Source organism: Saccopteryx bilineata, chromosome 1, assembly GCF_036850765.1.
Source record: "Saccopteryx bilineata isolate mSacBil1 chromosome 1, mSacBil1_pri_phased_curated, whole genome shotgun sequence".
In the NCBI taxonomy this organism is placed as follows: Eukaryota; Metazoa; Chordata; class Mammalia; order Chiroptera; family Emballonuridae; genus Saccopteryx; species Saccopteryx bilineata.
In genome coordinates this window covers 218,436,306-218,460,715 of record NC_089490.1, presented here as the reverse complement: position 1 = coordinate 218,460,715, position 24,410 = coordinate 218,436,306, and the positions used below count along the sequence as shown (strand labels likewise).

General features: G+C 46.0%; 1 protein-coding gene across 3 annotated transcripts in view; it reads left to right on the top strand.

The window, feature by feature from the left end:
- The window catches only part of SIPA1L2 (signal induced proliferation associated 1 like 2), a 261,170-nt gene that overhangs the window by 193,972 nt on the left and 42,788 nt on the right, over positions 1-24,410 (top strand). For all 3 annotated transcript variants that reach the window (XM_066236177.1, XM_066236189.1, XM_066236182.1), the window contains exons 10-14: positions 14,605-14,862; positions 16,800-16,883; positions 18,418-18,518; positions 19,203-19,306; positions 21,162-21,550. In XM_066236177.1, the coding sequence (XP_066092274.1) occupies positions 14,605-14,862; positions 16,800-16,883; positions 18,418-18,518; positions 19,203-19,306; positions 21,162-21,550 (936 nt within the window). The remainder of the gene's footprint in view (positions 1-14,604; positions 14,863-16,799; positions 16,884-18,417; positions 18,519-19,202; positions 19,307-21,161; positions 21,551-24,410) is intronic.

The following is a 24,410-nucleotide window of genomic DNA, read 5'->3' as shown; positions in this document are numbered from 1 at the left end:
CTCTGACTCACTCACTCTCTGTCTCTGTAAAAAATAAATTAAAAAAAAAAAAGTTAAAAAAAACACAAAAAACAACTAAGCCTTAGGCTATAACAACCCTGCTTGCTTATAGCCTGTCCCCTACACCGAGTTCAAACTATAAGCAAGCAAACATATATATTATATTTACAAACTTATTTACAAATATATATTATATTTACAAACCAACATGGAGACAAGCACTTTTATTAAAAATGAGACTTGGGGCCCTGGCCATTCTCAATTAGTTAGAGCATCATCCCAAAACACCCCAGTCAGGACACATATGGGAAGAGAACAATGAATGTACAACTGAGTGGAACAACAAATGAATGCTCTCACTCTCCCCCTTCCTCTCTCTGTCTCTCTAAAATCAATCATTTATAAAAAATTATTTTTTGGCCCTGGCCGGTTGGCTCAGCGGTAGAGCGTCAGCCTGGCGTGCGGGGGACCCGGGTTCAATTCCCGGCCAGGGCACATAGGAGAAGCGCCCATTTGCTTCTCCACCCCTCCCCACCTCCTTCTTCTCTGTCTCTCTCTTCCCTTCCTGCAGCCAAGGCTCCATTGGAGCAAAGATGGCCCGGGTGCTGGGGATGGCTCCTTGGCCTCTGCCCTAGGCGCTAGAGTGGCTCTGGTCGCAGCAGAGCGACGCCCCGGATGGGCAGAGCATTGCCCCCTGGTGGCAGAGCGTTGCCCCTGGTGGGCGTGCTGGGTGGATCCCGGTCGGGCGCATGCGGGAGTCTGTCTGACTGTCTCTCCCCGTTTCCAGCTTCAGAAAAAGAAAAAAAGAAAAAAAAATTTTTTTTGAAGAGCTTGAGGCCGCGGGCCAGTTATCTCAGAGCCAAGTTTGTAGGTTTGATCTCTGGTCAGTGAGTACACAACTAAGTGGAACAACAAATGAATGTTCTCTCTCCCTCTCTCTAAAACCTATCAATAAAAAAATGAAATAAGGTAAAAAAAGTTTACATGAGACTTTGGAAATAATAGAAAGCAAATTCTTGAGACCTTTGAAGCTCAAATATTGTGTAAGTGGAAGTCTTTTAAAATAAAATTTAAGCCAGTTATGAGAAATGTTTTTATATGGTAAGACTTTTTCCTTTGGTAGAGTTAAAGATTTGTAAATCTTATATTAAAAAAATCAAGTCCTTTTGTCTGTCTTAGAGGTTGACTACTACCATGGAATTAGACAAAAATGTTCCAGTGCTCTCCTTTTCGGTTAAATCATTTTCCTACTATTTTTAGTTTTGGCCTAAAGTAAGACATGTTGAAAGCTTTCGGGAGATCTGGTTAATAAAAATGGTAAAGTTATCATTATGTTTGGTATTTAAAACAGTGATTATTTTCAAAATAGAATTTCCTAAGAAATACTGAATATTTTTAGCTAAAGCAAGCAAAAACTACCATTTAAAAGTTTTGGCTGTTATTTTATTTTTTTACCCAAGAATATATTTAATGCCTCCGTCATTGCATAATTGTGTCTTTGTGTTAAATACAAATTCTCTTATTAAAATTATTCAAGATATTTAGAGATTTTGCCTTTGTTTCCCAGGAGTCTCATAATGTTATTCCCTGAAGATAAAGATTTCTTTCTTGATTAATCTAGAATAAGTGTTTCATATATTTCAATTTCAGCCAGGATAAGGTTTAGCTATTTGCCTGGTCATCACCCTCCAGAACTGGCACATTTCTTCAAGTCCACAGTTCTGCAAGTCTGGAAGGTTTTAAGCCTAGCACGAATTCAATTCAGTCTTCCAAAGTTCTGTGAATTTGATTTGTAAATTTTTAAATCCATATTTTTGTTAGTTTGGGATTCATGCTGTGGCCGGACTCCTGGGCGCCTGATAACAGTGGGGTGTCAGGAAGCCCCATAGCGAGAGGGTACCCTGGGGATCACAGAGCTTGGCTTCCGACTGCCCTGCAAGTGCTCCAAGCAAGTTCAGCCCTGTAAGGCCAGGAGCTGCCTGATGACCATTCACATGCAGGTTCCCATCAGATTCGGGCAGATGGTAAAGAAATGGCAGAGTTGGAGGATGGTGGGCCATTCTGTTTATTGTTGTCTCACCAAGACAGGCAAGCCACAAGAGAAGACAAGGGAAAAGCAGAAAACCTGCTTTTCCCATAGGGGGCAAGGGATCAGGGAGGCTCCTGCAATGATGATAGCAGGAACCAAGAGAGCAAACTCCGGGTCTGTCCCACTTTATAGTATAGAAATCAAAACCTTTAATCCAATATACAAACAAGGAAGTCTCTGATACAAAGTCAGTTATCTGAGGCATAATGGGATTCCTCATGAGAATGCACCACCCACATCATGCAATCAGTCAAGGGTGTGGGGAAAAGCTTAGTCTTAAAACTAAGCCGTAGGCTATAACGGCCTGGCCGGCCTACAGCCCACCCCCCACACCCGATGCAAACTATAAGCGAGCAAACATATATATCATATTTACAAACTTATTTGACCAACAAGCCCTCTGCATTGTTAGAATTTTTTCTTTAAACTGTAGAGGAGGGCCTTGAATGGAAAATGAGTAGTATTTCACTCATTTTAAAATTTAAAATACAAACCTTTTAAATGAGACATTGCTTAGGACCATCAGTCCTATAGCAAAATATACAAATATAGCCCTGTAAAGCCAGTGGCCAAGGCCACCATCACAACCGCCTGGCCCATGCAGGTTCGCATTGGATTTGGACAGTCGGTAAAGAAACAATGGAGCCAAGAACTGGTGGGCCATTAGCTTTAATCCTAGCTTGCACCCGGCGGGCAAGTAAAAACACACACTGGGCTCCAAAACCCACTCACGTTCAGTGCTCACAAAGCTACTGACTTATCCGAGTTTTCTACAATCAAAGGTTTCTAGCTCACCAGACTTATTCACCTCTGTCCTCCAACTCCTTCCTTTTCCCTGCACAAACTCTGCACTAACTGGCTTCTCACTCAACACTCTGCCATCTTGGCTGCTTCTCCTGGCCTCTTCCATGTGGCCTTTCTCTGCTCTCTGCTCTGCTCTCTCCTCTAATGATAATCTCAGGAACCGAGAGGGCAAGCTCCTGTTCGGCCCCTATTTTATAGTGTAGAAATCCAAACTTTTAATTCAATATACAAAATAGGGAGGAAGTCTCTAATACAAAGTCACTTATCTGGGGCATGATGGGATTGTACCACCCCACATCAAAAAGAGTGGGAAAGGCTTAATTCCAAAACCAAGCCCCAGGCTACAAGGATTCTGCCTGCCCACAGCCCACAGAGACACACATTAATATCACCTGGGCAACCACCTCCACGTGGGCAGTGCCATCTTTAACAAAGTGAGCATAATATATTTTATCTGCCCAACAAGCCCTCGAAGTAAAATTACATGTCTGACTTGTGGCATGGAAAATTAGTCTGTCTTTTTTCACAAATTGGCTATTGGTGCTTGTCAGGGAGGGGGCAAAAGAGAACATTTATTTACATGGACGTGTGTGTGTGTGTGTGTGTGTGTGTGTGTGTGTGTAATTTTTAAAGTTGTCTTTAATTTAAGAGACGTAAGGACTACCAAAATGGTCCAATTAATGAATTGTAAGGTATTTTATTCTTCGTAAACATTGTGAATAATAGAGTAAAAATGCTTCAGTTCATTTCTGCCATTTATCAGCTTGATTTTTGTCCAACAGGGTATCAGGGAGAATAATTCACCTCGGAGCCCATCTGCTCCTGTCAGCAGTGGGCGAGGCCTGTCATTTAATAAACTTCCTCCTGGTTGTCCAAGGGTCAGTTGTTGGCTTAGGACTCAGAAGCTGCGGGATTAAAAAAAAATGAAGTCTTTTTTTGGGGTAGTATTTACATTGAATCAAAAGCTCGCCTACATTTTGAAGTCTTGTTCTCAAGCCCCAGGTTGATGATAATTCAGCTGTCCTTCAGCTTGAAAGGAAGGCAGAGTCATTTTTTGATTTCCTTGTGGAGTTCCAGAGAACACCAATCAGGAAGGATCCCCCTGGGGGATGCTTATTAAGTGATTTCGTGCTGGGATTGGATATGGAGTGGATTCATGGGATGGGGAATGAGTGATGAGAGGCAATTTGAGAATAACGCTCTTCAAATGGAGATGAAGTTTGAGGAAGGTGGGCATCTTCCCAGCAGACAGTCTCTGTGCCAAGATGGATAGTTGCTGAAGCCGCTTAATTAACCTTGGCTTTGGGGAATGGTGTGGCCCAACCCCCAGTCTTCAAAGGTGACTGATATTCTCTCAGTGTCATCTTAGGGAAAGCAAACCAACTTAAAAGACTGATTTAAAGGACATAGCAACTGATCGGAATTATGTATGAGTTGTTATGCAATGTGAGTGATTTAGTAAATATGGCCAATAAAAATGGAAATGAAATTCCTTGCTGGGGTGCATCTGTTTTGTGAGATTTTTTCATACTCTGTTGGCATAACGTATTTTTCTATATAATGCAGAACAATGGAAATTATCCCCTGGTGTCATAAATCTAAATTGTGGTTCTCTCATCGTTCTATAAAACTGACACTTTATGTTCTTGTCTACTATTTTTCTGCCTGTCGCTGGACACTTCAACTCCCTAAAGTAAACAGAGTAGGACATGGAAGTCGAAATATGAAGGGGAACTCACTTCTGTTAGATTGGCACATGTGTGTATGTAAATCTAGACTAAAGTGAGGTTTTAGACTAGAGTTCGAATTTATTTGTATGGATAAGAAAAATTAGTTATATCTGATAATTGTCTTATGGGCCCTGAGGAAATGAGAGAACTTAGGTTCTCAAAGTAACTGAACCACATTTATTATTCTGAGTTTCTACAAAATATTGTTCAGAACATTCTCTTACTCCTTCGAGTAAGAATGCTGGATTACAGAATGAATGGGAGGCAGGTTGCCTCACATTTACTAATTCATTTAGTCACTCACTCTTGAAGAATTTGTGCAGAAACTGGGTGGGCCCTGGACTCCTAAACTAGATAGGACAGACCAAATCTTTACTTCCGTGGTCCACCTCACATTCTCAAGGACAGGCCTTCCATTCATATTTTTGCTGCTGAAAAAGAGTTTTCTCAAACTATAGCCCCCGCCTAATATTTGATAAGTGTCTCAGCATAGAATCGCTTGCCCTCCTTGATGAAAGAACAAGCCCTGCTGGTATGCAGCACTGTTCTGAGTTTTGCAATGTTGTGATGTTTCCAACTCTGATAGCAAGGCGAAGGGTGACAGTAAAGCACGAGCTTTCTGTGAGTTCAGCAAATGGAGCTGCCTCAGCTGCCTCATATGTGACAAGTTATTCCCAGCCACAAGAGGGACTGCCACTGATGTTCTCCTGACGGAAATACTGTCATCAAGAGTCAGGCATCGAGTCAACCTTCTGTTCTCACTTTGGAGTATATAATGCAATAAAGTGTTATTCCTGGTCTCATGCTTTCTAAGAAAGAAAAGGAAGTGCTTGGCTTCAGGGAGAACTTTCTGAGCCTTTATGTTGAATGCAGTGCTAGGCAGGACCCGTGCGTAGACCTGTGCATGGTGAGAAAGGAGAGGGTTGGAAGCTGATGAATATTCAGTTCCGGGTAGCCTCACTCTCTGTTTGATATGACATGCACCTTTCAATTCAAGTCCTTATTCAAAGGGTTTGGTCGAGTGGATTTATGGTCTGATGTCTCTTTTTCTAGCTGTTGTGTATCTGTCTTTCTATTTCTGTAAATCAAGGAAATTTTGTAGAAAATGAATTAATACTTCATTTAGTGCCCGTTTTGTGTATGACACGACCCTAACCTTTACAGGAAGCCACATTATGTGGTTATCCCGGGTTGCACGCTTTTGATTTTTTTATGCAACAGGAAGAAAAGAGTTTGTGATTTAAGTGAACAAGTTTCAATTACCCCTGTCACCTTGTTGGATGATTTGGAAAGAGTCATTTAACTATTAGTAGCCTATTAGCATAATAGACGTTAAAATGATGAAAATATCAATGATTGCTTTAATCCCTAGGGTTATGAAAGGGTTCTTTTGCAAAATGCATAATAAAAAAGAAGCAGGTAGCTATTTTCAGGGGATCTACAGCTAGTGCTCGACTTACTACCACGATTGGTTTCTACAGACCGGTGGTAACACGATTTGGTTGTAAGTTGAGTAGGCTATATGTACAGTACTGTGAAATGATGTTATAAAAATCTTTAAGTCATATTTTATCATAATTTTCTTTCATTATTGTTATATATCATAATTTTCTTTGTTCATTTTATGCCGTTTGTATCATCTCTACACCATTTTGTTTCTTATTTTTACATTCGTCAGGTTTAAGTAAAAGACTGCATTACCAGTACAACTGGTTTAATATTTGCAAAGACAATTTCTTCTTGGTAGACATCTTGAGAGGGGTTTGATGAAAAATATCCAAGACTCAAAACACAAATTGTTGTACCGAGTCTGGGATAACAGTTGAAATGGTGCACGCAGAGATAGTAGTGCCGCTGGAAGCTGGTCCGCACTGTCATATGCCCAGCTGGGCAACACTTGCACTGCCAGACACGGAGCAGTGGTGGCTAGCGTTTGTGGTCGTAAAGTCGAATGGTCGTAAGTTGCGTAGGTCTTAAGTCGATCAATATTTGTATAGCCTTTGTTTCCAGAGATTTTTTTTTTTTAGCTCCTAATGGATAATATGGCATATGTAAACCACATTGGCTGTTCTTTTGATGGTTGTCTCTAAGAAGGTGTCCAAGGGTTTTGGAAAGAACACTGAGCTAAGAGTCAGAGGTGCCAGGTTCCAGTGTGAGCCTATCCCTGATTAGACGTATCCCCTCTAACCCAATCTCTCTGAGCCTTCTCTGGACATTGGAGATGTCCTTGGTACTACCTTGGATATTTCTGGGAAATGCCAGTGCTGTAGTGTATGTGGAAAACTGTCAAGTGCCCTACAAGGTAAGTGGTGGCTGGAGCACATTGTAAGGCCTTTCATTAGATTACTGGGTTGAGTTAAAGCTCCTCTACTACAACACAGCCAAGTTAAGTAAAACTGACAGGCCATATCAGAGTACAGTCAGTGCAGGTTATAATCATGTGATTAGGCTGTGGTCTCATAGTGGGTGGCTCACCCAGTCCAGGTCCAGCTAATCTGTTCAAATGCCTTTTTTTTCTTCAAAGGATATGCCTTACTCCTTTAACTTTCTCATTTCACTAGGTTTTTTATTTTGTTTTGCTCTCTTCAGAAGAATTAAGGCTATTTATGGCCCCTGCATATACTCAAAGTGTGTCTGTAGTTCTAGTTGTTACAGAAAGTTAAACTCTTCAGCTCTGTGCTTCTGTGAGTATGTGTTATCTCATTATATATGACGCTGTGCTGCTGTGGATGGAACAAGTTAATGAGAAGTTTGGTGAAGGTTCATGTGCCTTTTGATGTCCTCTGTTATATAGAAGCAAAAAGCAAAGTCTTTGTAACTAACCTCTTTCTTGTAAAATGGTCACTTCAGGAAGCTTACATGTTTCATATAATTTTTTTAAGTGAGGGGGGAGATAGACAGACTCCCACATGTACCCTGACCAAGAATCACCCGGCAACCCCCATCTGAGGCCAATGCTTAAACCAATCGAGTCACTGGCTATGAGAGCGAAAGAGAGAGAAAAGGGGGAGAGGGAAAGGAAGAAAAGCAGATTGTCGCTTCTCATGTATGCCCTGACTGGAGATCGAACCCGGGTTTTCCACACGCTGGGCTGATACTCTATCCACTGAGCCAACAAGCCAGGGCCCTTCTTGACACTCCTAGTGCTGTCTTGTCCCACCTGCAGGAGAAACATGGGCCCAAAGAGATTGTCCCATTTCTGAGCTGTCTGTTGTCAGGCCTGGGTTTTGAACCGAGAGCCTAAACCCAGTCTTTCATGGAAACAGGTGGTTGATGTGGAGAGCCCCTGCTGGGAGGAGTAGAGAAAACGGTATAGCTTGGCTGTGCTCCAACAGTGCCAGTCCTGGTGGTCAGGCTGCAGGGGCTAGAGCCCATAGCCCCCACCTTCAAGCACGCAGATTGTTGATGTGAGTGGAGGGTATTTCCAAGAAACTGTAGCTGTCATCAGAAGGTAATGGCCTCTGGGTAGATGTGTACTGCTGGCTTCTCTTGCTGGGTGTCTCTGAAGTTAAGGGTGCACAGGTACAGTGCCTAGCTGACAGTGTGGGCGCCTGTGAACTGTGAACCGGAGTGGACACTACCTCTGTACTGGCCTTGCGCAGAAGGGGCAGCAGCTGTGGACCAGACATCTGTGGAAACCTGCTTTGGGCAGCAGGAGAATGCTACTGAGCATGGAGAGTTAGTTAACAAGTGTCTTTTCTGCAGAAAGGAACCATCCCAGAAAGCCTGCAATGCTGAAGATTGTTGTTCATTGGAAAACAGTAAAGTGTAAGCTGCCCTGAGGACTCCAGCTAATGGAAGTGCTTGTCATTCTCTCAGCATCCTTACATTGCCTTTTTTTTTTTTTTTGTATTTTTCTGAAGCTGGAAATGGGGAGAGACAGACAGACTCCCACATGCGCCCAACTGGGATCCACCCGGCACACCCACCAGGGGCAACGCTCTGCCCACCAGGGGGTGATGCTCTGCCCCTCCGGGGTGTCACTCTGCCTGGACCAGAGCCACTCTAGTGCCTGGGCAGAGGCCAAGGAGCCATCCCCAGCGCCCGGGCCATCTTTGCTCCAATGGAGCCTTGGCTGCGGGAGGGGAAGAGAGAGACAGAGAGGAAGGGGGGGGGGTGGAGAAGCAAATGGGCGCTTCTCCTATGTGCCCTGGCCGGGAATCGAACCCGGGTCCCCCGCACGCCAGGCCAACGCTCTACCGCTGAGCCAACTGGCCAGGGCCTTACATTGCCTTTTAACCAGCACATTTTATGTGACCTTAGTCAACAAAATGTTTTGCCTTCCAGGATATACTACGGAGACAGGTTAGACTCAGAAAAGTTTCTGGTTAGATGAGCAGTGTTAAAGATGATATTGATTTTTAACCCAACAGCTGAGTTCTTGTTGATCTCTACGTAGCATGCTAATTAGAAGCATACGTGGATGACAAGCAGAGAGGAAACAGATACGCTCCCCTGAAAGGGACCTGCCGCCTTATCTAATGTCTCAGAGTGTCTCCCTCTGGCAGGCAGACTGAAAACAGCACCAGAAGCTAGGAATGCAGTTTGTAGCCCTGGCCTTGGCTTGGGAAGTCGAAAGGAAGCCAAGGGCATTTATCATGAGCCCTGAATTGATCCAGGAATGCAGGAAAGCACAAGACTTAAGTCTTTTCTTCAGAAGTGTTTCATTTACACACACGATGAGCAGCTTACTTTTACAGAAGTATCTCTTGTGCATTTGGTCAGTTTGGGTTTCAGTTGGCGTTTGCTTCTTGGTGAGAAATGTTTGCTGCTGCCCTTCACACCAGTGCCAGTTTTGATGCTTCTGATGGGCTGGGATGATATCACTTGTCCTGTGCTGGGACCACCCAGGCAGGAGAGAGGGCCTCTGCAGACTGATTGTAATTCGTATTTTACACCTCTTCCCATGTCTCTAAAAATTAGTTGAATTTCCTATTCAGAGTTTTCAAGGAATCTGTCATACATACAGAGTAGAACTGAGGGTGACCAGGCTTGATGATATGCTATAATTAGTAATATTTCTGGGATGTCTTCGTCACGGAAATAAAAAAGTTAACACTCGGTTTCTAAGTGTCATATTATTACAAAATTAATTTTTGATTTAAAAATAAAGGCCTTGCTCTAGCTGGGTAGCTCAGTTGGTTAGAGTATTATCCCCATACACCAAGGTTGCAGGTTCAATCCCCAGTCAGGACACATACAGGAGTTAGCCAATGAACATGTAGAAAAATGGAACAACAAATCAATGTTTCTCTCTCTCTCTCTCTCTCTCTCTCTCTCTCTCTTCTTTCTCTCCCCCTTCCCCCTCTTTTCCTCCCTCCCTCTCCCTTCCTCTCTCTCTAAAATCCATAAATAAAACTTTAAAAAGAAAGAGAACAAAAATAAAGCCATTCTTTTTGAGAATAGCTGGTTTTTGTTAGGGCAAAGAATGCCAAGTTTCAGAATTAAAAAATCATTTACATATGACTTTGTGCAAGAGACTGGAATGGAGTAATCCCATCCCAACTGTCTTTAGCCCACCTGGCTTCACGTGGTCCTGTAGCACCCTCCCAAACACCATTCATGGTGATGCATGGACGGAGTATTCTCCTTCCAGGATTCCAGCTGAACAACCATAGCTTATTTAAGACTACAGTTTCTGAGCATAAATCAAATGCACCACACAACCCAGCCATCTGTCTTCTCTTTATTCCTTCTTTTTAACCAAACTTAGTAAGCTTGCAACCCAGACGAGCTCTTTGGTTCCTAGGATGTAAGGCTCAAAAGTCCGTGGGTAAAAATTGCAGAGCCTTAGCATTTCACACATGCACACACACAAAAAATGCAATTTGATGTAAATCTGGACTTACTAAATTTGGCCAGTAATTTAACTACCACATTCAGTAAACCCAGAGTAATTTAAACTTGCTTGGATAAGAGAGAGGAATTTTGCTCTAGGAGAAGAAGTGTTGAAAGCTTAAAGTTTCCTAATAAACAGATGATCGCTACCACATTCTTTGTAAACAGACACAGTATTTCTTTAGCATAATTTGTCCAGCCTGTTCCTCTTGTGGTCCCCAATGGTGGCACCGGCATCCCTTTGGCTTCCTAAGCCAAAATGCAGAACTTTTTTTATTTCTACCCACCTCTCCATCCCAAGCTCCAAGGTCTATTGATTGGAAAGGCAAGGAATAACCCATCCATTGCTGTTGAGAAGAATTGAGCTGTTCTGTGTCCCAGACCTCCGTAGGGCCTGGCCTCACCCTGACTTCTTCACCTGCTGCCCCAGAACTTAGAATCTCCCGTTTAACTCAGGAACCCAAATTCCACAATGAGGTGTCTTAATAGACACCTTTTTTCATCCATTGTTAGACTATTTGGATTGAATGTTAATTTTGTCTGTTTGCTTTCTATAACATTCTGGGAGAGTTTTTCGGTATACTTTACAGATGAGGTGTCTTACTGGATAATTTATTTATTATATTTTTAAATTTCAGAAGTTCCTTATTCTCTGAAGATATAGTTGGCGGGTACACCTCTCTCCAGAGTGGTCAAGTGGCTTACCCCCACCTGTCTCTTTTCTAGAGAAAGGTCCTCCATCGTCTCTGTGGTTTGAGGAAGGTACAAAGCTGGGTTTGGAGAAGGGGGAGGGAGTCTGAGACTCGTCCCCAGCAAGGATTTTAGGAGCCTTCTACTTTTAGCTGAGCTCCCCTCCGTGCCCCGTGGTTGGGCTCCGTGCACCATTGCTCCTGCCTCTTGGGGTAGGGGTTGTTGACCAGCTGGGCTAGGGTCAGACTTCTTTCTCCACTTTTATTAATAACCCTTCTCTTAAGCCTTCTTTTTCACTTTCTCCTTCTGTGGAGCCTGGTGTTTCCCGTCCCTGCCAGTGTCCGGAAGTGGTCGTGCTTCTCCATGTCTCCCTCTGCAGACACCCTCCTCTGCTCTGCTGAACCGTCACCTTGTTCTGTCTGCCTTCCATCTTTGTATCCTGTTGCAAAGTTTCCCATGTCTCCAATTTCTAAAAGCCAAGTTTGTTTGTTTGTTGTTCCCTCTGCTCTTTTGTTGTGCTTTTGAGACAAGGATGAAAAACTTTTACCATTTGAGAATGGAAGTCTGCTTTCTAGAGAGCAATGCTTACCCTAGTGGCTGTATCAAATATTTATTAGAATAGCTTTTATGTTGACTCTGGAATGTCTAGGGAGAGGCACCGGCTTTGGAGGCTGACTACTTTGTCAATGTGATAAATTGGGATGATTTGCCCTGACACTCAAATCTAGAACTTTCCCAGTCATCCTGTGTCCCTGCCAAACTGTACCAATTGGTTTCACAGGCTGACTTTGGTCAAGCTAACAGTACTGATAGCGCTGTGTAATTAGTGGGAAACTTGATGGATGTCTGGCTTAAATCATGTTTTTGAAGGTAAAGGGTCTTACATCTCTGGCTGACCATTTGAGCACATCAGAGAGCACGCTAGATGACCTTTGGGGAACTGTAACACTAGGTTAAGAGAGTGACTGTGGTAACCAAAAACTACACATGACTTTCACAGGATGGACACTCAAGTTTTCCCTTCATTGTGACAGATTTCACTAATTTTGTTTTCCACTTTGCTCACACTAAATAGAATATGTGGCATGTGACTCTGATTCCTGATTATATACCTGGTCAGATTATATACGAGACAATTTTAAACTATTAAATTTTTTTATCACCCTTGTTCATTATGTACGATTCCTGTTATGTAAATGGGCTAAAGATAAATTCAGCTCTGTCCAAGAAGTTTGCAGACTACCTGGAGACATAATACTCACATGAGACCTCTAACAGTGATCTCTGTCCATCAACCCGAGCCACAAGAATGATACTGATCCTACTGGATTGTAAACAGAGCAGGTCACCATAAGTCAGGGGAGACTGCTGCGTGTGCGTTCTGGTCCATGTCCTAGTGGTGAGATGAGTGGTCACTGAAATCTGACCCTGCTCTGACCATGGGCCACTGTCTCCCCAGGGCACCCATGCAGAGGACATGTCTTTTTTGATTTTCACAGTGGCTTGCTGCTGGCCTTTGTGTTGTTCAGCAGAGTCCCCAGATCTTGTGGGGAAGTGGGGTATGAGCTGAGTCTTGGGCCAAATCGAGAGAAGTGATAGCCAGAAGGAGACACGGGGCCAGACAGCTGGCAGTGGGCCAGGTGGGCAAGGAAGGGGTTGCTCCATAGTAGACTGTCCAGTAGAAATAGTTAATTTTGAACTTTCTAGCAGTCAAATTAAAAATGTTTTAAAAAAACAAGTGAAATTATTTTTAATCATATATATATATATATATTTTTTTTTTTTTTTTTTTTTTTTTTGCATTTTTCTGAAGCTGGAAACAGGGAGAGACAGTCAGACAGACTCCCGCATGCGCCCGACCGGGATCCACCCGGCAAGCCCACCAGGGGGCAATGCTCTGCCCACCAGGGGGCGATGCTCTGCCCATCCTGGGCGTCGCCATGTTGCGACCCTCCTGGGTGTTGCCATGTTGCGACCAGAGCCACTCTAGCGCCTGGGGCAGAGGCCACAGAGCCATCCCCAGCGCCCGGGCCATCTTTGCTCCAATGGAGCCTTGGCTGCAGGAGGGGAAGAGAGAGACAGAGAGGAAGGCACAGTGGAGGGGTGGAGAAGCAAATGGGCGCTTCTCCTATGTGCCCTGGCCGGGAATCGAACCCGGGTCCTCCGCATGCTAGGCCGACGCTCTACCGCTGAGCCAACCGGCCAGGGCCTAATCATATATTTTAACTTAATATTTCAGATATTATCATTTCAATGTCCAACAAATATTAAAAAAATCATTAGTGAGATAGTTCATATCATTTTTCCATTGGCCCACTGAAATTGGAATGTGTTTTACATTTACCATGTATCAGTTTAGATGGGAAATTTTCATCCAAAATACTTGCTGTGTCTAGATTTCATAAAACTTACAGTTGTAAAAGTAGGTTCTCATGCGTATATTATTTCAACCATACTTAAAAGAATGAATCACATATCAGATTTTAAATCTAAATTAGAGTTCTGTCGCTGGGCTCCTCAGCCACACTGCCCGTTCCCAGTCCTCTCAGCCCCTTATTGCTGGAGGCTGCCGTGGGCGGAGCACCTCTGGGATGGGGGGTAGGGTTGTCCTGTGCAGCCTGTGTCCACAGATATGCATCAGGTGTGTCTTAGAGCTAAAAAGAAGATAACTCTCATGGGAGTATCTTCTAAGGGGCAACAGACAGAGAAGCCAGTGACCATCTGCCAGCTCCAACACATTCAACACTCAGGTTGAAGTTAATGTTACTGGGTGTCTGACATTTGCCCAGCTCTTCTGGTCACTGAGTGGACAGGCCTCCAATGGGGCTGAACCAAAGGCTTTTGTGAAGAATAAAGATTCAGGGAAAAAGGAAGCTTTCATCCTCTCTAAGAAGTTCTTTTTTACACCTTTGTTGAGAATTGTAGATGTACACTAAACAGCACATGTGCAGGGCTCACTGATGTGAACTGGTCACCGCAGACAAGGTGACCGACATTTCCATCTCTCTACAAGCGACTGATGTGAGTTGGGGTGTCTTATTTCTCCGGTTCTTGGGCAAAAATGTAACAACAGGAGTTCAGCCTGGCTCTGCAGCGTAGCTGTGATCAAGGTGTTTAATATCTCTGGGCCCCATCCCTAACTGCTGTAGTCTCCAGAACTGTCCATAGACTGTGTCACAAGCTGCCAGTGCATTTCCGATGCTGACCCTGCAGTCCCTGCGGCATGGAAGAAGCACCGAGCCAGAACAGGCACAGAGAGCCTTTTCGGTTCCCAAGCTCCTGATCAGACAGGGGAGGAATGGAGTGGTCAGGACCTGCTGTTGTGTTACAAGTGACGGGCTCCTCGGGGGCCTGGCTTGGCCTCATGCTCTGTGGGCCCTGACAAGCACATGCGGCTGCGAGGAAGCTGTGCCCCCCTCGAGCCCCCCTCACTGTCTCTTCTCGGCCCCACAGAGGGTGCTCGGAGCTCTGCCGGATCCCCATGGTGGAATACAAACTGGACAGCGAGGGCACCCCCTGCGAGTACAAAACCCCTTTCCGGAGGAACACTACTTGGCACCGGGTGCCCACCCCGTCCCTACAGCCACTGCCCCATGCCTCGCCCGCGCCCAGCACACCCGACCGGCTGCAGTGCCAGCAGTTGCGCCAGCAGGCCCAGGCCGCTATCCCACGCAGCACCTCCTTCGACCGCAAGCTGCCCGACGGCACCAGGTACCTCTACACCATGTCCTCAGGGACGGCCTTGGCAAACCCCAGGGCCACCGCTTCTGACTGTGGGGGGACTTTCACTTGGTGCATGTGTCTGAGTCAGCTTGTTCTAAGTAAATTGGCAGGCATGTCCAGGGCCGGGCTGGACGCAGGGGTGCTTGGAGCCACCCTGCTGTCGGCCTGTGGTGGTGCTGCTGAGAGGCTGGCCTCCTGAGGGATGGAGAGGTACAGACTGGGCGTTCTGAAGGCAGTCACAGGGTGCAAAGTGCAGCAAGGGGACACAATAGCTTTGTGTGATGCCAAGGGATCACTGTGTAAGGTCTGTATGTCTAATCACTATTTTGTACACCCAAAACTAATATAATCATATGTCAACTGTGATCGAAAAATAAATTTTAAAACAATGAGGATCCTAGCTACAGAATCTGCCCACCAGGACCACAGCTTCCCCTCTCTGTCCGTGACTTCTGAGCAGTCATTCTCCAGACTATCTTAGAAGACTCCCGAGAATCTGTTGTGTGCAGCCCTCTAGACAAATGTGAACAGCTTTGAGTACAGATGAAACCGGCACACCAATGATTAAATGCCATCATCTCGATATGGGAAGCATTTTAATAGGTCCTTAGATCCTTAGCATTTCTGGGCTCTTCTCTCCTCTTAAGCAAAGAGAGTTGAGTTTGAAATTAATTTCTCAGAGAGAGAGAGAGAGAGTGAGTGCATTTGTTTGAAAGGTAAGCCCTGTAGCATGAGAAGCTAGCGAGCCTTTTGGCTGCTTATTTCACACAGCTTGCTCTAAGTGAATGGAAGAGAATTCGTTTTTTTTTTTATTGATGTCAATTCCTACTCCTTTTGTCTCAGCTGTCACATAACTTGTGGGCCACGGGGATACCATGGCTTTCCTCAGCAGCCCACTGGGCTCTGGTCCTATGGAGTTGTAAGCCAGGATGCTGAGCCACGGCTTGTCACCCTGGGCTGCTCCTCGCCACCACCTAGCCTCCAATTTCCTCTTCTGAAAAATAAACTTAGTAATAACAGAGACCTCTCTGGGGCTTTAGGAGGCTTGAATCAATCACGATGTGTAAACTGCTTAGAACTGCTTAGAACCCGGCACGTGGTGATAAGCCTATACAAGTATTCAAGGTAATTAATTGGCAGATACTTGCACGTGATCTCCCTCTGCTTCCTTCAGTATTTTTTCCAGAGTGCAGGGAAGATATGACTTGACATTAAATCACCCTGGCTCTGGGTCACCTTACTCAAGTGTCTGCTGAGTTTACAAACTTTCATATTCAGAGACATGCACACAGGTTGCGCAGGTGAAAGGAGTGACATCTGGCACGGAAGGGGTCTGCAGAACCTCCCTTAAAGTAGAAGTTAGTAAGTTATAGGGAAAAACCAGTAGGGTTCTTATAGCAAAACGGCAAGCACAGCTTCACCATGTGAGTTCTCATGAATATTACTCATTGGTGTGTATCTGAAATAAACAGGAATAAACCAGATTGCATTCAGCAGACGCGTGAAAATAAATGGTTTTTATCAAATTTAGAGTTTTCTTTCTGCATAGGTTTTAAATACACACAGAACCAAAGTGTGTCTTGCCTTAAGTTTCATACACTAAGAGGTGGTAATGTTTTCATAATTCCGTGTCCTTGGGAGTCGCATGGCTGTTCTTCCTATCTTGCTGAGTCATGACCTGCCCAGTACCCCTTAATATGTGAGGCTTTTCTGCTACATCTCTCCCATGATAAAGCACCAGCCGTGCCACCTGAGACCTCACAGTGTCACCAAGTCTAAGTGCGCGTGTCACAGTTTATTCTGTTCCACCTTGCGACGTGTACTTCTTCCTTGTAGAAATGAATTCATTTGTAAAACAAGCAGGTCAGTATTGGCCCTGCACAGATACCTCAGTGCCCTGTTAATGATTCTAGTCCCTGTTTTAGAAGTTCACCCAGCAACCAGTCATCCTCCAGTGACCCCGGACCTGGTGGGAGCGGACCCTGGAGACCGCAAGTGGGCTATGACGGGTATGCTCGCTCCACCTCCTGCGGACCCTGGGAGGGACCTGTTCAGAAACCGCACCTGTGTATGACACCCCAGGGGGTGTAAAGGTGCTGGACATGCTTCTGACGAGTCTGTCCAGGCCTGAGAGCTCACTGTTCCCGCCAGGGTGCTTTCGCTCATTTCTCTGCATTCCGAGCTTCTCTGCTTCTCTGCTCACTCTTTCTAATGAGGAAAGTCTTTGTGAACATGTGAGAAGTAAGGCTTTGGGGACTCTGGGCAGTGCCCTTGGGAATGCCCCCTCACTGGACTTGCTGGCAGGGACACATCCACAGCCTCTTTTAAAGTGCTTTTTCTCCAAAACGAAGCCCAGAGTCAGCAGAGGCAGGCTTAGCTTTCAACATGTTTTCCTCTGCTTCCTGGTAGAGAAGAGTGAAGGCCAACTCCCACGTGGGCAGGCAGACATCCCTGGTCACCTGTGCTCACCTAGTGTCCAGGTGCCAGCAGGTTCGAGGGAGCCCGAGGACACCTGGGCACACAGAGACGCTGCTGATTAACTGGGGGAAGACAAGGAGGGTGGTGAGGCCCTGTGCTCAGCAGGCCACAGCTGGGCTCCTGGCAGCAGTGTGTCCATTTGCAACCAGTTCTCGCCTCTGCTTTGGAAGGAGCTGTGTGTGGGGCTTAAAGGAGAGGATAGCCAGAGAGAAGGATATCCGTCACCAGAAGGAGGTATCTCTCTCTGGACCCCCTATCATTCTGATTGAGGCTCAGAAATAGACGTTTTCAGTCTGAGTTACATGTGTCCCCTACCTTCATAACAGATGGGGTTCTTAAAAGTTGTACAGAGAGACATTTTTTTAGTGGCATTGCATTTTAAAAGTGGAGTGGCATGGAGCACACGAAGCGGGGTGTAGAAGGTGTTAATTGGGCGGGGCACTTTAAACCATGTCAACACAATAAATTAAAAATAAAAATTTAAAAACTATAGAGGGGGTAGTTTTTGTATCAATGTATAAACCATTCCTGGCTTTTTCTGCAAACCAGGATTTATAGCTGGGGTTCTGTGAATGATCAAGTTTCCTGAGACTTATTTCTTTCAAAGGATTATATTGCCTTATTTTGGGTTTTTATAAAATAAAGTCCACCTAGAGGTAATCTAGAGCCAGTCAATTTTATTTCCTTTTTCTTAAAAAATATAATATAAAGAAATATCAGTGGCAGGTATTATGGGCATGAGAAAAAATGAAAGCAGTGAGCTCCCCCTTACCTTGCCGGGGACATGTGTCCTGCCCTGGACAGTCTTCTACCCTGCTAGTGTCAGTGGCCCATCTTCATCTGTAAATGACTGTCACCTCTATTGACCCAGTGGGGAAACAAGCCCCCGGTGCCAGGTGCTCGAAGCTCCTCTGATGGGGTTGGGCTGACAGACGCTGTACTTCTGCCAGAGACAGCTTCTCATTAGGGGTCTTCCTTCCGGTGCCCCGTAGGAGCCCCACACTGGGGACATGCCAGTGGGGGTGGCACTGGGATGAGCCCTGCTCAGCTCTCTGTTCTTTCCAGGTGCCAGTCTCCTCTGCTGCTCGAGCACCAGGGCCCAGGCCCTTTGGAATGTGAGGGAGCCCGGGAACGGGAGGACGCCCTGGAAGGAAGTAGACACCCAGGTGATGAGGAACTCCATGGGTAAACAAACGCCACCCCTCCCTGCTCTTCCCTCTGTGCCCTCTCCTCCTGTCACTCGTTCATTCCGTGCACTCTTGATGCATGCCATCGTGCTGCATGTCATTCTGTTCCCTGATGTCATTGGGGATGTGGGGTCATGGCCAGTGGGGGTGCCTGGGAAAGGGACCATTACCTTTGTGGTGGATGTTCTGCCCACTCCTGTGGTATATCCACTGGCAAGATCAGAAGGTCCTAGAACCATGTTCCTGTTCATTTTTTCCCGAACCATTTGTGCAGCCCCCTTTGTTTCTTTGCTCTTTTGTTAATGCTGAAAATTAGGTATTCTGCTCTTCTCTCGCTCTCTATTTTTAAAAAATTTTTATTGACTATTGGGGTGACATTGGTTAATATGATTATACAAGTGTCAGGTGCACAGTTTTACAACACATTATCTGTATGTTGCATTGTGTGTTCACCACCCAACTCGTCTCCCTCCATCACCATCTCCCCCCCCCGTACCCTCCGCCACATCCCCACCCCTTTCTTCACTGCAGCCCCCACACTCTGGCTGTGTCTATAAGTTTTTTCACCCGAGCCCCCATCTCCTTTGGCCACTGTCAGTCTGTTCTCCATATCTATGTGTCTGTTTTTATTTTGTTTTCAACTCTACTCTCTTTATGTGACAGAAACCAGATGGCATGGCCCACCCTCCAAAGTCCTGAGTTCCTATAAAGAAAGAGCCCTGCAGAAGGATGAAAGTTGCAAAGATTCCCCCAATAAGCTTTCTCACGTAAGTCCGCTTTTGCAGACGATGCACCATCTGCCTTCTGATGCCCGTCAGCACACATCACTCAATAGCTTTATTGCCAGACACTCCCCATGGCATGGCCTCGACCTCTCAGGTCCCTGATACCCAAGGTGAAAAAATAAACAAAGTCAGAATTTTTTTCTCTCCTTGGTTTATAAAGAACCTCAAAGAAAAGTCACACAGTCAATTATTGGCAAAGCTGTGAGGGCATCCTCAGCTTTGGCCCTGATGTCCAGCAATGACAGCAACCAAATCGTGTTCCTGTTGGTACTCTCTTATGGGACAGACGCGGGCTCTGTGCAGTGTGTGTGGTCAGAGGTCCTGTCCGGGGCTGCCAGTCAGTGTGCACCACTCCGGACAGGTCCGCGCAGTGCCTGTATGCCCTGTTCCCCAGTCCTGAGGACAGCCGGGCAGGTGACTGCTGCTCAGAGAAACGGGAGTCCCAGTTAAATACAGAAATGTGACTTGTTAGCTGTTGCCAAATAAGACCAATATTTTTAAGTCGCTTATGTTCTAAAATCTGTGGGTGAAGAAATTTTATCAGCTCCTGGCTTGAACTGTCTTTCTTCTTCCTTTTCCTGTCATTGGCAAGCTTACTGTAGGATATTAGCACCCACGTGACAGGCCCTCCCCAGCTCTGCCTGGGACTAGTCTGAGTCCCTTTATAGTATATTCGTTCAGTTCTCCCTTGCACATCTCTCAGTGCTGTAAGCAGAGGGAGGCAAGGGGTGGGACCACACATGAAAGCATCAGTGTGTGATAAAGGGGTCAGGATTTGCTTAAGGGTCTAATTGTGCGGGTGGAGGAAGGAGAGGCCAGGCCACTCTGACAGATGAGGGCCTGACTCCGTCCCACAGCCCTTTGCTGCTATGCCAGGTCTGGTCCGTGTCCCCAGGCTGTACAGAGGGTCCCGTGTGAGCACGCCAGTCAGACGGGGACTACTCTGAGTCTGTCTTCTCCGTGCTCTGTCTCCCAGGGACGCTAGAGCACCCCTGTTCCTTCTGCGGAGAGCCGCCTGGTGGTCCGCAGGCTCTCAGAGCCCTTGCTCAGGCTTCCCGATGCCCGTGGCGGCAGCACCATTCACGTAGACAGTCCCAGTGGGTCCACAGTTAATCACATGAGCTCTGCATTCCCAGCACAGAGAGGGACTCAGGGATGGCCACTGTCCCCCACTGTGGTTCAGACCCGGCTCTTCCACCCCCAACCCAGGGCTGGTGCCATAATTTGTCACAGAAGCATTTTCCTGATAAAAGACTGCTCTCCTCCTTTTATTAATCTCCGTGTACTGTCCCAGTTTGTGCCATCTTCGCTAATTACTTTCTGCTTCCTGAACAAATAATGACAAAGACTTGAAAAGATAATCTATTTGATATAAGATGAGTTATGGGAGGAATTAGAAATCAAGGATCGTTATTTTTCCTTAAGGTAAATTCTCTCACTGGCTTCCTTTGAAGAGACAGTGGAAAGGGCTGCTGTGAGCCCAGTGGAAGTGTTGTCTTCATGAACGAGCAGAGCACAGGCTCACCTCAGGGATGGTGCGGGTATCACAGCACAAGTCCCACAGGTTTGTGGTTTCCCAGAGCACACAAAAATTACCTTTACTTTATGCTGCCATCTGATAAGTGTGCAATAGCATTATGTCTAAAAAACCAGTGTACATATCTTCACTAAAATATACTTTACTGCTAAAATATGCTGAGCATGATCTGAGCCTGTTGGGAAGATGGCACCTGTAGACCCGCTAGGCTCGGGTCACTGGGTCCTTCAGTCTGTAGAAAGGCGGTGAAGCCAGCTGTCCCTGTGCAGCTCATCTGAAGCCTCGTTATGTCTTTTCCAGATTGGGGATAAGAGCTACTCCAGCCACTCCAGCAGCAACACACTGTCCAGCAACACATCCAGCAATAGCGATGACAAACACTTTGGGTCTGGGGACCTGATGGACCCGGAGCTGCTGGGGCTGACCTACCTGAAAGGTGCATCCACTGACAGCGGCATCGACACGGCTCCGTGTGTGCCCCCCGTGGGCCTGGGCCCTCTGCACCTAGCAGGCAGCAGGTCCATGGCCCACAGTTGCACCGAGCAGTGGACGGACTCCGCTGACATGTTGGGGCCCGACGACGAACCGGCCAAGCTGTATGCGGTCCACGGCTACGCACCCGCCATCTCTGCCGGCGGCACCGCTGACGGCAGCCTGGGTGACCTCAGCGAGATCTCCTCTCATTCCAGGTGTGTGCCTGCTGCACCACTGACCAGCGCTGTGGGGGCCACGAGGGCCTGGCGCTGCGCCTGCAGCGTGGAGGTGGGGGTCTGAAATAGGAGCTGTCTGCAGTGCAGGGCAGATGCCCTGTCACCTGTTTGCCCAACTGCCGGAGTACAGATGGAGTGCTTGTTTCTTTCTTTTTGTTTTTTTGTTGTTGTTGTTGTTTTCTTTTTTAGAGAGAGAGAAAGGGGGGGAGAAGTGGGAAGCATCAGATTGTCGTAGCTGCTTCCTGTATGTGCCTTGACCAGGCAAGCTGAGGGTTTTGAACGGGTGACCTCAGCATTCCAGGTCGACGCTTTTACCTACTGCGCCACCACAGGTCAGGCGAGTGCTTGTTTCTAATTGTGAAATTCACATGCTAATTTGCCACTTGCTCATTGTTTTACTTTTCTCTCTCTTTAAATGTGAGAGAAAACGAATGGAAACCTTAATTGCTCTAGTCAGGCCATGTATCTCTCAGTCTGTTCCCCCTAAGTGTGCAGAAGCAGCAGCCAGTAAACGGTTCTCAGGTTATAGTGAGCAGTCATTAGAAGAAGGCCGGGTGGCCTCCGCGTGGTCCATGCGCAGCCCTGATGGGGAAAAGAAGCCCTGTCCCTGGGCCCCCATGGTCTTCTGCAGAAGCCTGCATGTGTGTGTACAGCTGCAGCCCAACCTTCAAAAACTAAAGACTGCTCAATTTAAAAGAGTGATATTCTAACTATAGATGTTTAAAATGTAGTTATGAGTAGTTTTGAGCTATTTGACATGTGTCTGTACAATGATTTTAAAACTCATTATGTGTGATTCCTTCCTTCAAAGACTAGGCAAAGACATGGATATTCAGGTTTGGCTATGGACAGAGTTTACTGCTTACTAGTCACCACTGTCCTTGTCCACTTGTGCGAGGTCTTTCCTAATTCAGCTCCAAGTTCCCACTGACTTTCCCCTAGAACTCACCTAAATGCGGGAGATGGTCAGATAAGCCAGTGGTGGGGCACGCTCCAGTCTTCCCGGCTGTGGTGGGAGCACCCTCCGGGCTGCCCGACCGTGGTGGGATCCTCTGTCCAGCGATAGTGTTCTTGGCTCTCCTTTTCATGCATCCTCTTATCACGTGTGCCAGTCAAGAGCGTTTCTCCACCCTCATTGGTTCACATAACAGAAAAGTGAAAAGTACTGAGAAGTCCAGAACTGTCAAGGTTCTATTTGACCCACCAGCTCAGATAATGTCACCCAAAACCGGGTCCCTCCAAACATAGGTTCCACATGGCACCCCCTAAAATCTTGGCCACATTTCCGCTTGCATTGTAGGCTTTTGTGTGAAATTCAGTCATTAAATTGAATCTTGAATACTTTCTTCTGCCTGTCCCTCCACCTGTGCAAAAAGGCTAGAGAATTTGAAGTAGAGCTTAAATATTTAAATATTTTTAAGTAGTAAGTATGTTAATATTTTAAATGGAAGATATGTGTGTTGAGGTAAAAGGAACTTCGCTCATGAGAGTACAGGGGCCAACCTATCAAAACTGAACTGAGATTCTGCAAATTCTAAATGTGAGGGCCATACCAGGGCCTGTGCACCCCTTGTGATGCCTGTCCTCATCCCTATACTTTCCTGTAAAGTCTCAGTTCAGATGGACATGTGGTTCAGTTGGAGCTGAGGCTCACTGCTCAAGATCTGGATTGTTCCTGGCATGGCCCCAGGTAGCAGAACAGAGTAACTCTTCAAGATGGGACATCAGTGCTGACCACCTGGCTAGTCTCAGCCACCCCGAGCACTGTATGTGTCCCCGTCCTGTGTTTTATTTCCTCTTCTCACTCGCCCCTCCTAAAATCATTGCTCCTTGTCGTGCTCTGCACATGGCAGGCATCGGTATTTGGAGAAGGAAGGAAGGAACTGTAAGAAGGGTGCTTGATAAGCGCTTACTGATGGAGCAGACACACTAGCGCCCAGGCAGCCTGGGGAAGTGGGAGGCATGCTGCTGCCGGGGCAGTTTCAGGAGCCCAGAGCAATACTTGGCAGCTTCTTACCATCTAATCCTGCTCTTCCACCACCGACACTTGCCACCTTCTCCAACCCCAACCCCAACACACAGCGCTTACTTCCCAACAGCCATCCAGAGATAAACAGGTAAGAAATTGTCTATATGGTGTGATTCCAGAGCTGTGCTGAGGAGGGTGAAGGAGGACTTAAAACTCTGTAAGATAAGCTACAATGGTATGAGAAAAGAGTGGGGTGGGCATGTGCAAAAGTCATCATTCAGCAGGACAAGTGTGTGTCTAGCCTACTTTCTTCTGCCCCTCAGTTCTTTTAACTCAGAAAATCCATTTTCTTTCTTGCTGCAAGGGCAGGGCACTTAGATAAGAGTTCAGCATACAAAGAAGTATTCATACCAGGCCCATGTTGCAAGCTGATATAAATCAACTGCAAAGGAAGGAAAGAGGGGAGGAAGGAAGGGAGGAGAAAGAAAGTCATGTTCTGGGTTCTTCTGAAAATGGCTCGTGGTTATCTGTTGCTTGTCATTATTCTTGTCATCCTACCCTTCTCTTAGTACAAATGATTGAAATTGGCGGTGAAACTCTAAAAGTAAAGAGCTTTAGTCTAGAAGGACAACATTTATAAAAAGCTTGTTGCCAACGTTTAGAATGTTTACCAGCTTCAGAGAAAACTTTCATAAGATGTCACTGCTGCTAAACCCAGATTTTTTGCTGTATCGCTCATTAATGGATTCAGTAAATTTGTTCTTAGATGTTAAAATGTTTTACTATTGGGGTGAAGATGCTTAATCTGGTCTGAATTAGAAAAGTATGTTTTATAAAACAAATGGAAAAACACATAGGATCTGTGACTGT